Source organism: Cladophialophora carrionii (genome assembly GCF_000365165.1).
Source record: "Cladophialophora carrionii CBS 160.54 unplaced genomic scaffold supercont1.5, whole genome shotgun sequence".
Lineage (NCBI taxonomy): Eukaryota > Fungi > Ascomycota > Eurotiomycetes > Chaetothyriales > Herpotrichiellaceae > Cladophialophora > Cladophialophora carrionii.
Window position 1 is genome coordinate 1908032 of NW_008481830.1, and position 16050 is coordinate 1924081.

Below are 16050 nucleotides of genomic sequence, written 5' to 3' on the forward strand. Positions count from 1 at the left end.
CTGGTTCTGGTTCTGGTTCTGGTTCTGGTCCTGGTTCTGGTTCTGGTCCTGGTTCTGGTCCGAACTCTACCTTCCCAATTCGAAGGAAAGTCACAGTTCTGGCTCCCTCCGTGGATACAGTAAGAGGCATGACTTTCCAGGCCCGACGTACTCAATCGAGGTGACGCCATGTCTCTTGACTGAAATGTGATGGAAACATTGTTTGCGTGGGCTGACCTTCTGGGCTTCGGGCATACTCGAGCGAGCTGGCTTGAGATTCCACCGGTATATATATATCACTGGTGAGGAATCCGTATGTGGCATTGGCGGGCATGTCTGCGTGTTCTGTACATGTGCTGTATATGTCGCCGTGGTGAGACGGATGGATGTGCGCATTTCGTTGGACTTCTCTGGAGGATGAGTCTACTGGACATTTAGCACATTACCTAGTCAGTTCTGCGGACTTGGGCAAGTGTCTATCTGCTGTCTTGACTCCTGTCTGCTCCTCTGTCTATATGATCTACCTGTCTATGCGTCTTAATGAAGAGCTCCTCGGCCGGAGTCCCGTCTGACATCTAGTGCGGATTGAAAGTTCACGATATCTTGCATTTCGCCAGAACGCCCTCCCACGGCCTCAGCGCAATGTGCCCTGTCTGCGGTTTCTCGGGCCGCGCTTTTGTATACGTACTGCAGGCCCAGAACTCGATCGCCAGCGTCTCAGGCAGTGTCCACTCCACATCCTTGGCCGAGAAATTGAGAACCACCAGCCATCGTTCACCCGCCTCGCTTGTGCGGAGATATGCCAGGACGTTGGGGTCTTTGGGCGAAAGTTCTTGATAATCGCCGTAGACGAAGACGTCAGCGTGTTTCTTGCGGTCATGGATGCCTCGCTGCCAGAACTGCCATGTCGATAACTCGCTGTCGTTGTCCTGGCCGGTGCCTTGCTTCATCTGGTCTTCCGCGTTGATGCCGTGGCTGAAATCGTCCATGACCCGCATCCACGGTTTGACGCCCTCGTTGCAGAAGCCGGCATTGGCCGAGCTGTCCCACTGCATTGGGGTCCTCGCGTGCTAATTAGGTGTTCGTTAGCTAATTGAACAACAGCCTTAGGGGGGAATGCAGGCTTAATCTGTAGCTTTGGGAGGCAAGATTGTTTCAGCTCGTTTGTCTGGGACACTTACGTCTCTGGCTTTCATGTGGATGATCCTCTTGCCTTCTTCTAGCTTTTCCAGGTTGTCCTTGTATATCTGCTGGCATTTCTTCCAGTAGTTTATCGTTTCAATGTCCTTGTATTCCTCGGAGATGTCCCAGTGCGTAGGCGCATTGCGCATGCCGATTTCTTCGCCCTGGTAGACGAACAGTGTGCCGCCAAGGGTCGTTTGCATGAGAGCGAGCAGTTTGGCGCCCTTGTTCCGCCACTCGTCGCTGTCGTCCGTGTAGCGACTGACGCTTCGCGGGTTATCGTGGTTCTCAATGAAGACGGAGTTCCACCCATCTCGCTCGATCATGCAGCGTTGCCACCGCGTGATAATGCTCTTCATCTCTGTGACGTCCCATGGTTTCAGCGCCATCCGAACATTTGGCTTGTCAATGTCGACAAGATCAAAGATGAAGATCATGTTCAGTTCTCCCGCGTTGGCACCCACAGTGCGCAGGATCTCGTTTTCATCCGATACGCCCGGCATCTCACCTACAGTGACGGTGTCGTATCTGGCAAGGACTTCCCGGTTCATCTCGCGGAGGTAGTCGTGGAGTTTGGGTCCGTTCACAAAGAATTGCGTCCCCGGTTGGTAGGCGTGGGTTTGAGGGTCAAGGACCACAGGGGCATCGGGATAGGTCGGCACCTTGGAAATCATATTGATCACGTCCACTTACATGGTCAATAAGATTAGCACTGCAGACGACATGGGGAGCCTTGGAGCACTGGGCAATGCCGGCGTTATGATGAGGCCACTAAGGCGACTTACTGCGAAAGCCTGCCACGCCGCGGTCGAGCCAGAAACGCATCACATCCCACACGGCTTCTCTCACATCCGGGTTCTCCCAGTTGAGGTCCGGTTGGTCAGGCGTGAAGACTGACAGATAGTATTCACCCGTCTCTGTGTCGTACGTCCAGGCCGAGTTTGCTTCGCCTAGAATTTGTGCCCAGTTGTTTGGCGGCTCGGTCACGCCGGCATCGCTGACGGCCTTGGGCGGCTTCCAGATGTACCAATCCCGCTTGGGGTTCGTTTTCGAGGAGCGCGATTCGAGGAACCACGGGTGCATGTTCGACGTGTGGTTGACGACGAGGTCCATCATCAGTTTCATATCTCGCTTTTTCAGCTCCGAAATGAGGTTGTCCACGTCCTCGATTGAGCCGTAGATGGGGTCAATCACCTTGTAGTCGGCGATGTCGTAGCCCATATCCGCCTGGGGAGACTTATAGATGGGCGAGGTCCAGACGACATCGATGCCCAGCTGCTTCAGGTAGTCGACACGAGATGTTATGCCCTTGACGTCGCCCCAGCCATCGGAGTTGCTGTCCTGGAACGACGACGGGTAGATTTGATAGATGACAGCTTCTTTCCACCATTTCGGCGTGGTGTAGCTTGACTTCTGCGACATTGTGCAGCCGTGACATACAAACGAGAGACTGGAGAATAACCACTGGGCGTGAAGGGACTTGTCTTTGCCTACCGCTTGCTCATTCAGAGGATCTTCTCATCATCGTGATCATCATCATCAATAATTGAAGTTTTGCGTGTCTTCTCGTTGCAGCGAGAGAATCTCCGGCCACATGTCGTCATCGCCTGTTTTGGAAGCCGCACCGGTGATCCGGTCCCCTTACTGTCTCTTCACTTTTTCATGAGCACGACGTGACTGCGTCGTGGCGCTGTAGGAGGCAAGGTATGCCGTCTAGATGTCTTGGATGGTAGGGACAAGATCAAGCAGGATGCAGAAATCAACATCCTTAGCCGCAATGACTTCGTTCATACCGTATCCAAATCCCAGCCACTGTGCCAGCCAGTCAGGCGCAATCACGCTCGCACGCACTATGCGAGTATGAGGTGCCGGCTGACAACGATCATAGCGGTGGAAAACAACGCCCCGACTGCCCTCCAAACATACATATGTAATTGCAACCAGCTGATGCTTAATTAGACAGCGAATCGGCAGTGGACAAACAGCCGTTGCTGCTTGTCGGAAGGACAACGGAATTTCCTCCGGGCTGCCGCCCGCGACGCCCACTTGCTCGTTACTGTCTTAATGGGAAACTATCCATTGATCCAGAGAATTCAGTCTCACAGACCTTACACCTTGCATCTGTGACAGTGACAGTGGCAGTGACAGTAAAGCACCATGGCATCCTTGAAATCATGGTTTCCCATTCCAAAGTCGAGCCATTTCTCGTTGGCCAACCTTCCATTCGGCATCATCTCGACAACATCAAAGCCCAGTCCACGACCGGCTGTTGCTATTGGTGATCATGCTCTAGACCTCCAGGAGTTTGCTGCATCAGGGGCGTTCTCAGCTCTGGGTTTCGACGTGTCAGTGTTCTCAAAGCCGACTCTCAACGATTTCGCCGCACTCGGAAGACCCGTCCACCGCTCCGTCAGAAAATATCTCCAGGATGTCTTCGCTGAGAACACAACCCATGCTGATGTTCTAAAGAATAACAAGGCCCTCCAAGAAAAGACCTTGATTCAGCGCGACCAAGTGAAGCTACATTTGCCCATGCACATTGGGGACTACACGGACTTCTATGCCGGGAAGAATCATGCCTTCAACGTCGGCTGTCTGTTTCGAGGACCAGACAATGCTCTACAGCCAAATTATACGCATCTGCCTGTGGGATATCACGGCCGAGCTTCGTCAGTGGTAGTCTCAGGGACCCCGATCACAAGACCCAATGGTCAGATCCTGGAGAACCCTGCAGCAACGCCCAAAGTGCCGACGTTCAGCCCCTGCAAGCGACTGGACATCGAACTGGAGCTTGGCGCCTTCGTTTGCACAGGGAACGAAATGGGCAAGCACATCCCGATCTCTGAGGCCGCTGAACACATCTTCGGATACGTCTTACTCAACGATTGGTCAGCGCGAGACATTCAAGCATGGGAATACGTGCCCCTCGGACCATTCTTAGCCAAGAACTTTGGGTCAACCATAAGCCCCTGGGTTGTGCTCGCTGATGCATTGGAGCCTTTCAGATGCAAGGGCATCCCAAATGAGACGCACTTGCTCCCATATCTACAAGAGAAGGAAGAAAACAACGTGTATGACATCCGATTACAAGTCGACATCACACGTAAGTCCGACCCTATAACGATCTCAGGCGTGAATTGATGGACTGACTGCTCGTCACAGCTGCTGGTGGATCAACTACGACCATCCTGAACTCCAATGGCCGCAATCTGCTCTTCTCGTTCCCACAGATGCTCGCTCATCATTCCATCGGCGGCTGCCCCATGGCCACAGGTGATCTCCTCGGGTCTGGCACAATCAGTGGCACCGAGACAGGCACGGAAGGAAGCCTGCTGGAGTGCAGCAAGGGCGGTAAGGAAAACATCAAGCTGAACGGAGGAGTTGAGCGGAAATTCTTGGAAGACGGAGACGTGGTGACGATCTACGGAGTATGCGGCTCTGCAGAATCCGGTCTGGTCGGCTTCGGAGAGTGCTCGGGGGAGATTTTGCCCGCCCCAAAGATCTAGGACGGGCTATGGTTTGTTTGTTGCAAGTACCCAATATTCGTCTTTCGCGACAATCAATGGCATTGTTGTCGTGGTTAGAGCTCGAGAGAAGTGAAAGAAAATTCAGAGCGCAGCAATTCCGTGCTCCTGTCCTAGTCTGGAATTATCTACTCTGTCCAATGAACACGTTTTTATTCTCGATTAGCCCCCGTCAAGATGGCTAGCGCCGTGCTAAAGACGGCTTTCCCCGGTTTCGTTAGGACGCACGTGAGGGGCTTCTCTCGCGGAACCCCGCCAAACACACTTCTCCGCCATCGAAGCACCAGAAGCATCAAGATCGGTTGTGCGGAATCTCGCCGTGACATGCAAGTCGCGCCCTCAGCACCTCCGCTTTGGCTGCAGATGACACCTCCGCTGATGGGTTGGTGTAGCCGTTATGTGCTTCTGAGCCGAATGTAAGCGCTGCGCAATGACTGACGTCGCCCGAGTTTCGTCCTGATTACAAGCTGAGGAGAGCGGGCTATAAGGCGTCGTGCCAGAGGAATATAATCAGAAATTGATGCCTCTTCGACAGGCACTCTATCGTACTGGCATCTCAGCTCATCCTCGAACAGTAAACCAAGAATCACCGGGCCGGCTTCATCTTGAGTAAAGTCGGTCTAAGTCGAGTCTTTGGGAGACGCACCACCCACGACTACTTGATCAGGGCCGAGACTTGCTGAGATTGTCTTCCTGATCCACGTCTGTGCAGACCAGCATACTTTCTCAGCTCAAATACCTGCTTTCCGACTCACGCCGCCAAAATGCTGGTTGCGCTTTCTCCCACGACGCTCTCCTTTCTGTTTCTCACCCTAGGTTACTTTTTGATCCGCTATCTGAACTCGACTGATCAGCCAAAGATCAAGGGGTTGCCAGAAATACCAGGTGTGCCATTGTTTGGCAATCTTCTTCAACTCGGTCAAGATCATGCCCGGGTGACTGCCCGGTGGGCAAAGCAGTATGGCTGGCCGGTCTTTCAAACTCGCTTGGGCAATCGCCGCATTGTTTTCGCCAACACTTTCGATTCGGTCAAGCACCTCTGGATCACGAACCAGTCGGCGCTGATCTCTCGGCCGACGCTGTACACCTTCCACAGTGTCGTGTCCAGCAGCCAGGGATTCACAATTGGCACGTCGCCTTGGGATGAGTCATGCAAGAAACGGCGCAAGGTCGCTGCCACGGCTTTGAACAGGCCCGCTGTACAGAGCTACATGCCTTTCATCGACCTGGAGAGCTGCGTGGCTATCAAGGACATGTACAAGGACTCGATGGAAGATTCGGTCGATTTGGACCCGAGGAAGTATTTCCATCGTTTCGCGCTCAATACTAGTTTGACCTTGAACTACGGTATTCGAATTGATGGTGGCATTGATCAGGAACTTCTCCGAGAAGGTTAGTCTGTCGACATGGTCCGTGTTTCGAGCTTGAAGTCTAACAATAGCCACCAGTGGTCCATGTGGAACGAGTGGTGTCCAATTTCCGGAGCACATCCAACAACTGGCAGGACTACATTCCTCTCCTGCGACTGCCATTCATCTCTCGTCAGAATAAATCCGCAGCCGAATACCGAGCGCGACGAGACAAGTACCTCACGACCTTTCTGGACATGCTCAAGGAACGAATCGCCAACGGTACCGACCGACCTTGCATTACTGGGAACATTATCAAAGATCCCGAAGAGACACTCAACGAGGCAGAACTCAAATCCATCTGTCTGACCATGGTGTCGGCCGGCATTGACACCGTTCCAGGCAACATGATAATGGGTCTCGGGTATCTCGCGTCGCCCGAGGGCCAGCACATCCAGCAACGAGCCTACGAAGAGATCATGAAGGTCTACCCGAACGACGGCGAGGCCTGGGAGAAGTGTCTGACCGAGGAGAAAGTTCCCTACATCACGGCCTTGACCAAGGAAATCCTCCGATTCTGGACCGTCATTCCCATCTGCCTCCCGCGGACCAGCATCAAGGACATCAAGTACAACGACGTGACCATCCCGGCCGGCACCGTCTTCTACATGAACGCCTGGGCCGCCGACTACGACGAGACACACTTCAAAGACCCGGCCAAGTTCATGCCGGAGCGCTACCTGAACGACCAAGAGGGCAGCGGCACTCCTCACTACGGATACGGCGCGGGCAGCCGCATGTGCGTCGGCTCGCACCTGGCAAATCGGGAAATCTACACGGCCTTCCTTCGTATGATTGTGGCCTTTGAGTTCGTCCCCGCCAAGGATGCCAAGGACTGGCCCATCCTCGACGCCATCGAGTGTAACAGCATCCCGACCGCTCTGACGACCGAGCCGAAGCCGTTCAAAGTGGGCTTCAGGGTCAGGGACAAGGCAGCGCTCGAAAGATGGATCCGTGCGAGTGATGAGCGGACAAAGGACCTGTGAAGCCGTGACGCAGCATGGATGGAGCAATTTGCCGGTGCGGCATCAATTTGCAAAATGTCCCGGCTTGGGAAGGCTTGGTATACGATTCGAGTTGAACAAGGCTCCCGGGCAAAGGAGCGGTGCATGGGTAATGTTTGAACAGAGCAGCCAGCAGGCAAGCCGACCAGCCAGCCAGCCAGCGAGCCAGAATGATTTCTCAATGGCCCGTCATTTGGTTTGAGCATCGTGGCGGGTTTAGTAGCGGATCCAAACTTGATTTTCTTCTCACTGGTCGTTTCGTGTGATTCGACTGCGCGTCCGTTGTCAACAGTCGAACACTGGGCTGGCTCGGCCGGGCCGGTAGCAGGCGGCGGGAGGGGGGAGAACACAGCTCACCCATCATCCACTGGGCAGAGGGCAGAAAGAGAACTGAGCATACCGATGCTGTGAGGTCCTCCTCCTTGCAAACTGAGCAACTGAATTTCCGTACGTCCTCTTGAGGACCTTTATCCCGCTGGCTCCATAGGAAAAGAGTATTTATATTATTCCCATGTCCCGGCCTTGCTATAGTAGCCTGCAAACAGCATTTACCGATTCCGAGAACAACGTGGAACAAACGGCGGCGGCTCCAGATCAGACGTCTACTGGAGTATGCCCTTCGGAAACGAAGTACAAACCACGCACAGCAGGCCGAGAGGGCATTGTTACCGTTCCGATCATACTGTCTGCGTATGTGGCCCTTCGTTACCTGACCATACACAGTACACAGTGCACCAGACCTTGAACCTACATCCGTGACGCTGTGTCCGCGCACCCACACCCGCCATGTCGCACCGGCTGCGTGGATACCCCACCGGGCGTAAGTCTCCTTCCCTATCCTGCGTGTACTCCAGTACGTAGGTCCAAGGTCGTCATTGACATTGAACTAACGTGCTAGGAGATAACAGACGTACCGTGGTGGCAACGAAGTGAAATCATTCAGAGCATCATCGAGCAGTTCGAGCAGTGGAGGAGGGAGAAGATCGCGCAAGGTACGGATACCCAGTAGTGAATCACCATCTACACAGCACGTTTCGTTGCGTTGAGTTCTGTTTTCTCTAAGAGCCAGGGTCCAGCATAAGAATTTGTGAAGTACACAGTATTGGTGGATAACTTTCTTGGTATGTCATGCCTGCGTGGATAAGCCTGTACCAGTATTCCAGGGTACCTATACCGGTTTGATAGTGGGCCGTCTTGAATGGCATGTTCCTTCGCTCGGTCGAGTACGACTTACGAGTCCGTGGATGCGCAGTTGTTGTGGATGACGCAAACACCAACCTCCTGCCACTTTGCGGTCACATTTCGACACCGAACCGTCCGAGTCCGAGGACATGTTCGACGCGGAATCCTGATTGGGAGAGGAGCCACCTGGGCTGGGCTTCCACATGTGGCTGGCATGCTGCGAGGGTGCCTCGGCGTCATTCCGCATCGATCATGGACTTTGCCACACACGAGCTGGAATCTTGGAGTACACGCGGAGCTCGAGGACCGGGACACGCACAAAGTCACAGTACTCGTACTGGGCGACTTGCCGTGTACGGGTGACGGAGTACCTCGTACTGGCAATAGTGTGCACGAAAGCCGAGAGAGCCGACACCCACAATCTAGATGTCGGTTTCGCCACTCTTCACTCTCTCAACGGTTTCGAAAGTTCGAGGCCGTTATCGGCAACAGTCAACGGTGACCACGGAGTCTGAGGGTTGCAGAGATCCCATGTTCATGTCCCTGGAACATAATCTTCATTTCAGGCTATTTGCCATGGTAAGATCGTCATGAGCACCCAGCTCGACAACGTGGTCCGGACATGCAGTGAACGTTCGAGAAGGGACTGAGACAGGGACAGCCAATACGACGATCAGCTGGCGTCATCCTTTGCAAGTTGCTTGTCATTCGTCTGCTGGGTAGCTCCCACCCATCATGGCTCATGTGCTGTGGTTGGACAGTCGGGAGGGTTGCAGTCTGGGCATTCACCGGGATGATTCCTCGAGGAGCAAACGCAACCCGGCGAACGGGTTCTTCCACCGCGTAACCAGCAGCGCTGATCACGCACACATTTCTGATCTCTCTCGCCGGGCGCACAGTCTCCCATCAGCCGAGCCGCAGATCCTCAACAATTGCCCGGATCGACAGGTGTAGGCAGGTGCCAGTCTCTGAAACCCTACTGGGTACGCTTCGGGGGTCGAAGGTTGCAGGTTTGAAACTCGCTGTACTCGTAGTTATTCTGGTCCTGAAACGGCCCATCGCTGCAAAGCCGACACAGAAACAGCAACAACTTCAGGCCAGCCGCGACGGAGACCTTTGCTCATCCACGGACTCCGGCAAGTGACTGCTCCTAGAACAGAGTCAGAAGGATGCTACTTCAGTCTCACCCTTCCTCCCACGCCCGCACCCTTCGCTTGCAATGCATCTTGTGAGGGGTGCATCTGATCAAGGCGTCTGGGACAACCTTGCATCATGCTCGTCTGCATAAACACCATGGAACAGTGGATTATCTGCTGTAGTTGTGGTGGGATGCAGATTTCTGGCGGGTACTCGGCACCGTTGGCAGCAGAAATTGGAGAAGCCTGTGCACAACGGGAGAGAATGGGCGCTCGGAAACTCAGCTCGGGCGTCGTCGATTCGCCCTGCCGATCGCCCCTCCGCGCCCCACAGGCGGGCTACTGCGCCTAACGCTGCTGCTAAACTTGCCCTCGAGCCTGGCCTGCAAATCACCGTCATAGGCGCACAGCAGGCATCCCGCACTGCGGCATGGTCCCTCTGGGTGTGCCAGAGCTCGGTGGGGACCCAACTGAATTGCGAAAGCTACGAGTTGCGCCTCCTGCCGCCGCCCATGTCAGAAATTGGTATCGCGGGCTGCGGTGGCTTGATCTCATCCACTCACAGCCGCGTCAGTTCCGATTCAATTCTTGAGCACAAGCCGGGACAGCCAGGACATCCAGCACATCCCACCCTCGGGCTCACAGGCCGTTGCCCGTTCGTGCGCACCCGGGCACCCTCGCAGCGAAACCGCCCTGGCCTCGGGCTCTGTGCTCGTGTTTGACGCTGCGCTTCCGGCTGCTTTTGCCCACCAAGATACGACACAAGCTGGCATCGCACCTCGCACGCCTCGCGGTCTGTCGGAGCCCGCCCTGTCCTGCTCGGTGGCTGCCCCCTGTCACCTTGCTTTTTCGCGAATTTGGTTTTAGCGCATCTGCACTATTGTTTTGGGCCCAAACCCACTTTTTTGCCCTCGATCCGTTCAGGCTGGAGGCTCGCTTGATTTCATTCATATTCCTCCCCACGGAATGAGTCCCTCGCTTCTTCACGACAGCATTCCGCACTCTCCTCTCTGACCAGGCCGTCATATTCCACAGGTCATCATACCACACGACCGCCCTTCATGCAGGGCCTCAAACGGTTACAGTCCGCCATCGAAAGGCATAGGGAGAACAAGGACATCAACATCAAGTACAAGACACCCCTCACCAGTGAGTCTCCCCGGTCTCTCCTCAGCGTCTCCAAGTCTGCCTTAGCCAGCCCATTATTCGACCCGATTTCGCGTCTTGGAGTGTGGCTGACTCTGTTCCACTATCAGTCCGAAACGTGAATACGTTCACCGACGAGCAAGCCATCGACGATGCCTGTAACCCAATTCGCTGTGACCGACACGTACGAATATCTGAATGGGTTCGGGGGGTACAAAGAGTATGCACTATTGAAGGATGAGACAAGGGTTATTCGGCTGACGGTTCGTTGCCAGGAGTGAAGCCATCGAGGGTACTTTGCCGTTAGCGGCGAACTCACCCCAGAAATGCCCGTACGGCCTGTACAACGAGAAGTTGTCAGGTACCGCCTTCACCGCGCCCCGTGAAGAGAATCAACAAACATGGCTCTATCGGATCCTGCCATCGGCAAGCCACCAGAACTTTGAACCAGTGCCCGCCTCTTCGTCGCAAGGCCTGACATCTCCCACGCCCAGCTTCGGCACACATTTTAACGCGATCCCGAACCAACTGCGATGGGATCCTTTTGACTTCGACAAAGAAGTGTCATGGATTCACTCTCTTCATCTCGTGGCTGGCGCGGGCGACCCCACCATGAAGCAAGGGCTGGGCATTTACATCTACGCGTGTGGCACTAGCATGCCCGAGAAGACGGCCTTTTACAGTGCAGACGGCGACTTCTTGATCGTCGCACAGCATGGCGTTCTTGACATCCGAACCGAATTTGGCAAGATACTGCTGCGACCGAATGAAATCTGCGTCATCCCGCGGGGGATTCGCTACCACGTTACATTGCATAACAACGAACCCGCACGAGGATACATCTGCGAGCTGTACCAGGGCCACTTCAAACTGCCCGAACTCGGTCCCATTGGCTCGAATGGGTTAGCCAACGCGCGCGACTTCCAAACCCCGGTGGCCGATTTCATCGAGGACCACGAGAACACGCAGTGGACGGTGTATGGCAAATTTGGGGGCAACCTCTTCTCCGCCAAGCAGTCGCACACCCCCTTTGACGTTGTCGGCTGGCACGGCACCTATTTCCCTTACAAGTATGATCTGGGCCGTTTCAACCCGGTCGGCAGCATTTCCTACGATCATCCTGATCCTTCTATCTTCACCGTTCTCACTGCGCCTTCGCATCCTCATGGAGCGGGTACGGCGGTCGCAGATTTCGTTATATTTCCACCTCGATGGCTGGTTGCAGAGCAGACCTTCCGGCCTCCGTGGTATCACCGGAATACCATGTCCGAGTTCATGGGCTTGATCATGGGCAACTATGATGCCAAGGGTGCCGGAAAGGGAGGCTTCCAGCCGGCTGGCGCGAGTTTACATAATACTATGAGCGGGCATGGACCAGACATGCAGACATTTGAAAAGGCGTCGACGATGGATTTGCCACCCCAAAAGGTCGGCGAGGGCAGCATGGCGTTCATGTTTGAGAGTTGCTTGATGGTGGGCGTTACAGAATGGGGTCTAAAGACTTGCCAGAAAGTCCAGGAGGTGAGTTGGAGCCCAGTACTCTCGCAAATGGTTGACAACATGCTAACAACAACCACAGTCATACAATGCTCATTCATGGGAGCCATTAAAGGTGCATTTCAAGCGACCGGAATCGTCGCGCGGCGTCAGCAATGGCGAAAAGAAGCATGCGGTGGGTGATGCGAAAGACGCGAGCAGCGTGCACGCCCTTCGAGGAAGAGAAGGGTGAGAAGGGGGATGACAGTAGTATACACTGCTTCAGACGGTGTGGTTGACGATCTCTGGTGCTCATGGCTGCTGCCCATCACGACAGAATCACAATAAGATACCCGTACCAAACTTTGCTTTTCCCTCTTTGACCGAGTGACTTCCCTATGGAGACCTGGGGAACATCATCCCACGCTGGCCACTGACCCATCTTCCGGGTAGCTCGTATCACATGCGTTCAACCGAGACCGTGTGAAGCGGGGGAGGGGAGCGAGGGAGCAGCAAGACTCCTGCCAAAGCTGAACCAGCGGTGCTCGTAGCCCCAGAGTGCGGCCATCCAATCACGCTGCTCGCTGGAGAACGTGGACGTCTTTTTCCCTGTCAGTCTCCCATCACTTTCTCTTCACTGCGCACTCTGACCACTCCGACGGCTCACTGTCGCCGCAAAAAGCCTCGAGATGACCGTGTTGGTTTCTGGGTTTGTGCCCTGGTCCTCACGCACACGGCTCCCTCCCACCCCTTCTCTGGGCCGCAGCCTCTGTTTTCCGCGCAGCCACTGACCGTCACCGCCGCCGCACACGAGGTCTCACTAGGCTGGATTGCTTGCGGATGGGAATGCTCCAATAACCTATCAGGGCTCTTACACGAGGTTCGTCCCTTCGACGAGTGTCGCGTGCTTTTTCTCCTCGCATCAGGCACACGTGCCCATATCCGACTGTCTCGACGTCTGAGAAAATTGAATTCGCATTGCGAACCGGCGAGGTTGTTGCCCGTATGTCTTCCTGCTACGGTTATCTTGGGCTACATCCTCACCTCCTGTCCTCGTCCGTCATGTCTTCCGTCAAGCATAGTTGTCTGTCAATTCTTCGTCTGGTGATCTGATCTTATTTGCGACCTCACGCTCTGCCCCTCGATAGTTATATTGTCTTCAATAAAACACTTGGACTTCCTTCGGCGTTTCTGCAAGCTATCGCCCGGAACATTGAGCGTTTCTCCTACACCAGCTGCTCAGATAACCAACAGAGTTCTTGAACCTCCACAATGCCCAAACCGAGACCTCCGCCCACTCCGACCGGCTCTACAGACCTGGCTGCTGCGGAGGCCAAGGGTTCCCACGCCGCGGACATGGAATCCATGTTTGCCCTACCTCCTCCGGCGATGCGAAACGATGCACATGCGCAAGCTCGGCCTTCCAAATCGTCCCAAGCCCGAGACTATTCGGGCACTGCACTCACACAGGCCACGCCCCCCATCTCGCCCCAGGACAAACCCCTCACTGGCAGTCCTCGACACAAGAGGACCGCGTCCGGTGCAGTCAAAGCCGCCGTTGAGGCCAAAGTGGCCAGCGCCGATGCTGCAGACTCGTACGCCCTCCCGCCCCCGCCCAGCCGAGCACGCAAGATCATACAGATGAAGCCCAAGGCCCCCCAGACAAGCACCTCGTCCCCGTCCAGTGATGCCGACTACCTCCCCCCGGGAGCATCCCATGCAACATCGGCGGTTCAATCGGCGCCTTCTACCAAGGAGTCCGCGACCGGGAGAGGAGCAACGGCAGCGTCGACTGGCGCGTCAACATCCTCGAAGCGCAAACAACCCTCCGCGACCAGCGCCGCGGGCAGGAAAATTGCCCGCAAAACCGCCCACAGCATCATCGAGCGTCGACGGCGCAGTAAAATGAATGAAGAATTTGGGGTGCTGAAAGACATGATCCCAGCGTGCGAGGGTGTGGAAATGCACAAACTGGCCATACTGCAGGCCGGGATTGAGTACGTGAGATATCTCGAGGGATGCGTGGCGCAACTGAAGGCCGAGAACGCGAGGTCCGGCGGCAAGATGAGACCGTCTGCTGGGTCGCGAATGCAAGTAGACAACGTCTCAGATGAGGATGAGGACTTTGACGACGACGACGACGACGAAGAAGAAGACGACGACGAGCACCAGATCGAACGTCAGAACGAACACGAAGAAACCCGCGACCAGAAAGAGCTCGTCGATCACATGCCCGACCCAGCTCCTCCGGCCAAGCTACGGAGCAACCGACACAGCACAACGGCTGCAACCGAGTGGTCACTCCGGGATTCGCGCAAGTCGTCCATCGCCTCCTTGACTGGTTCTTCGGCCTATCCGTCTCCGCACATTCTCTCCCAGTCACAGGGAAGCCAGGCGCATCAGGGCGTCGGTATGCTGTCCACGACCCCGACGCCCACTTTGCTCTCCCCCGCGTTCAATTCCATTCACTTCTCGCCGGATCTATCGCGCACGCAAACAAACAGTAGCGTCGCTAGATCGAGCACGTCAAATGTCCCTTCCTTGGCCTCGACGGCGGCGTCGTGGACCACCGTCAACAACCCTCCGTCGGGGTCGATCTCGAATCCGTCACCCAGCATGCAGCCACTCCCGTCCCCGAAAGCCGTGATGGGGATTCCGCTGCCTCAGCCGGCCATGACGAGGCTACAACTGCCGGGGCAATATAATGCGGCCGTTCAATGGGAGCGGGACGCCGGAAGCAGGAGTCCCGGAGCTGCGAGTAATGGATCGGGAACCGCGGAAGCGACGGCCAGTGCGGCGCTGATGATGCTGACCAATGAGTGGCGTGGTGGTGGAGGACGACAGGGAGGACCGGAAGCGGCAGTCGCAGTGGGAGCGGCGCCCGTTTTTGAAGGCGCCGCTGGACAGAGTGATGTTAGAGATCGAGGCAAGGGGATGAGTGTTCGGGACTTGCTGAGTTCCTGAGACTGCCATGTTCCTAAATTATTGTATTTCTGCCCAGGACCGATTTGGTGCTCAGATCATGATTTGCGGCATGCCTCCGTGATTCCCATCCACCGTCGGCTGAGCGGACTTTGCTACAGCGAATCACCTAAAGTGTACGAGTAAGAGTAAGGAGTTTTGTCTTGGCTACGGACATGGACATGTATACAGTGTGTATTCATTGGCCGATCCGGCAGAGGTGACTTACAGTAAGCCAATACAAAACCCGAGGACGAGGGTGCGAGGAGACCTGATACAGGTCGTACGATGGACAGCCAGTCATTCAACTAAACCGTAGAGACAGGCCATGCATGATATGTATACAGTGAGCTGGGTAATGTCGTAGCATCTGTCCGTCCCTGGGCATGCTACGTATCCACACATTTTACAGAGGAGCCACCCGTCCTCGCATTTGGTCTTGCAAGGTTGGGCCAATATCAAATATTCCACCCGTCAACTGTCCGTCCGCTGTCCAGTGTTGGTAGTACTAGGAACAAAGTACAGTGATAGGTAGTGAGTAGCTGATGTGAGAACGGAGCGATGCGGTTCTCCTCGATTCAAATTCCACCACATTGCTATGGCATTCCGTTGCGTGGCGTTGTATTCCATTGCTTGCATTGTATCTCTTCCCTATTCTTTTCCGTGTCGTGTCGTGTCGCGTCGCGTCGCGTCTCATCTCGTCTCTACTCTCTGGGCTCTTCTCCATCTCGCGTCATATCCCCTTGCGAGCCCGCGGACAAACGAACCGGTACAGTGTGCAGTAGGGTCTGTCTCTGTATCTATCTCAATGTCTGTATCGTCATCTTTATCTATCTCTATCCCCTCTCTATGTCTGTATCTGTGTCTGTATATATGTCTGTATCTATGTCTGTCTCTGTATCTATGTCTGTCTCTGTATCTATGTCTGTCTCTGCGGCTCCCTCTACCGGACTATACTGTTTTTCGGACACGGTTCCGGATCGTGTGGCGAGTTTGACACCTAACGCGTGACATTGGATCGGACCATCAGCGTGGTCTTCTCGCCCAATTT

At 55.0% G+C, this 16050-nt stretch overlaps 5 protein-coding genes across 5 annotated transcripts; 4 read left to right on the forward strand and 1 right to left on the reverse strand.

Annotated features, from left to right (window-relative positions):
- Nucleotides 1-572: 572 nt before the first annotated feature.
- Nucleotides 573-2583, reverse strand: G647_06519 (uncharacterized protein; the record flags this gene model as incomplete). Its single annotated transcript, XM_008730839.1, has 3 exons — nt 573-1049; nt 1161-1849; nt 1947-2583. 3 exons carry the CDS (start codon nt 2581-2583, stop codon nt 573-575), a joined length of 1803 nt encoding a protein of 600 aa, XP_008729061.1.
- Nucleotides 2584-3318: 735 nt separating this feature from the next.
- Nucleotides 3319-4667, forward strand: G647_06520 (fumarylacetoacetase; the record flags this gene model as incomplete). The annotated part of the gene is made up of 2 exons (XM_008730840.1): nt 3319-4264; nt 4324-4667. The coding sequence occupies 2 exons, from the start codon at nt 3319-3321 to the stop codon at nt 4665-4667; spliced, it is 1290 nt and encodes a 429-aa protein (XP_008729062.1).
- A 782-nt stretch (nt 4668-5449) lies between these two features.
- On the forward strand, nt 5450-7080 carry G647_06521 (uncharacterized protein; the record flags this gene model as incomplete). The annotated part of the gene is made up of 2 exons (XM_008730841.1): nt 5450-6077; nt 6134-7080. 2 exons carry the CDS (start codon nt 5450-5452, stop codon nt 7078-7080), a joined length of 1575 nt encoding a protein of 524 aa, XP_008729063.1.
- A 3634-nt stretch (nt 7081-10714) lies between these two features.
- On the forward strand, nt 10715-12291 carry G647_06522 (homogentisate 1,2-dioxygenase; the record flags this gene model as incomplete). Its single annotated transcript, XM_008730842.1, has 3 exons — nt 10715-10782; nt 10838-12083; nt 12142-12291. 3 exons carry the CDS (start codon nt 10715-10717, stop codon nt 12289-12291), a joined length of 1464 nt encoding a protein of 487 aa, XP_008729064.1.
- Nucleotides 12292-13310: 1019 nt separating this feature from the next.
- Nucleotides 13311-15002, forward strand: G647_06523 (uncharacterized protein; the record flags this gene model as incomplete). Its single annotated transcript, XM_008730843.1, has 2 exons — nt 13311-14217; nt 14281-15002. The coding sequence occupies 2 exons, from the start codon at nt 13311-13313 to the stop codon at nt 15000-15002; spliced, it is 1629 nt and encodes a 542-aa protein (XP_008729065.1).
- Between the last annotated feature and the right edge of the window lie 1048 nt (nt 15003-16050).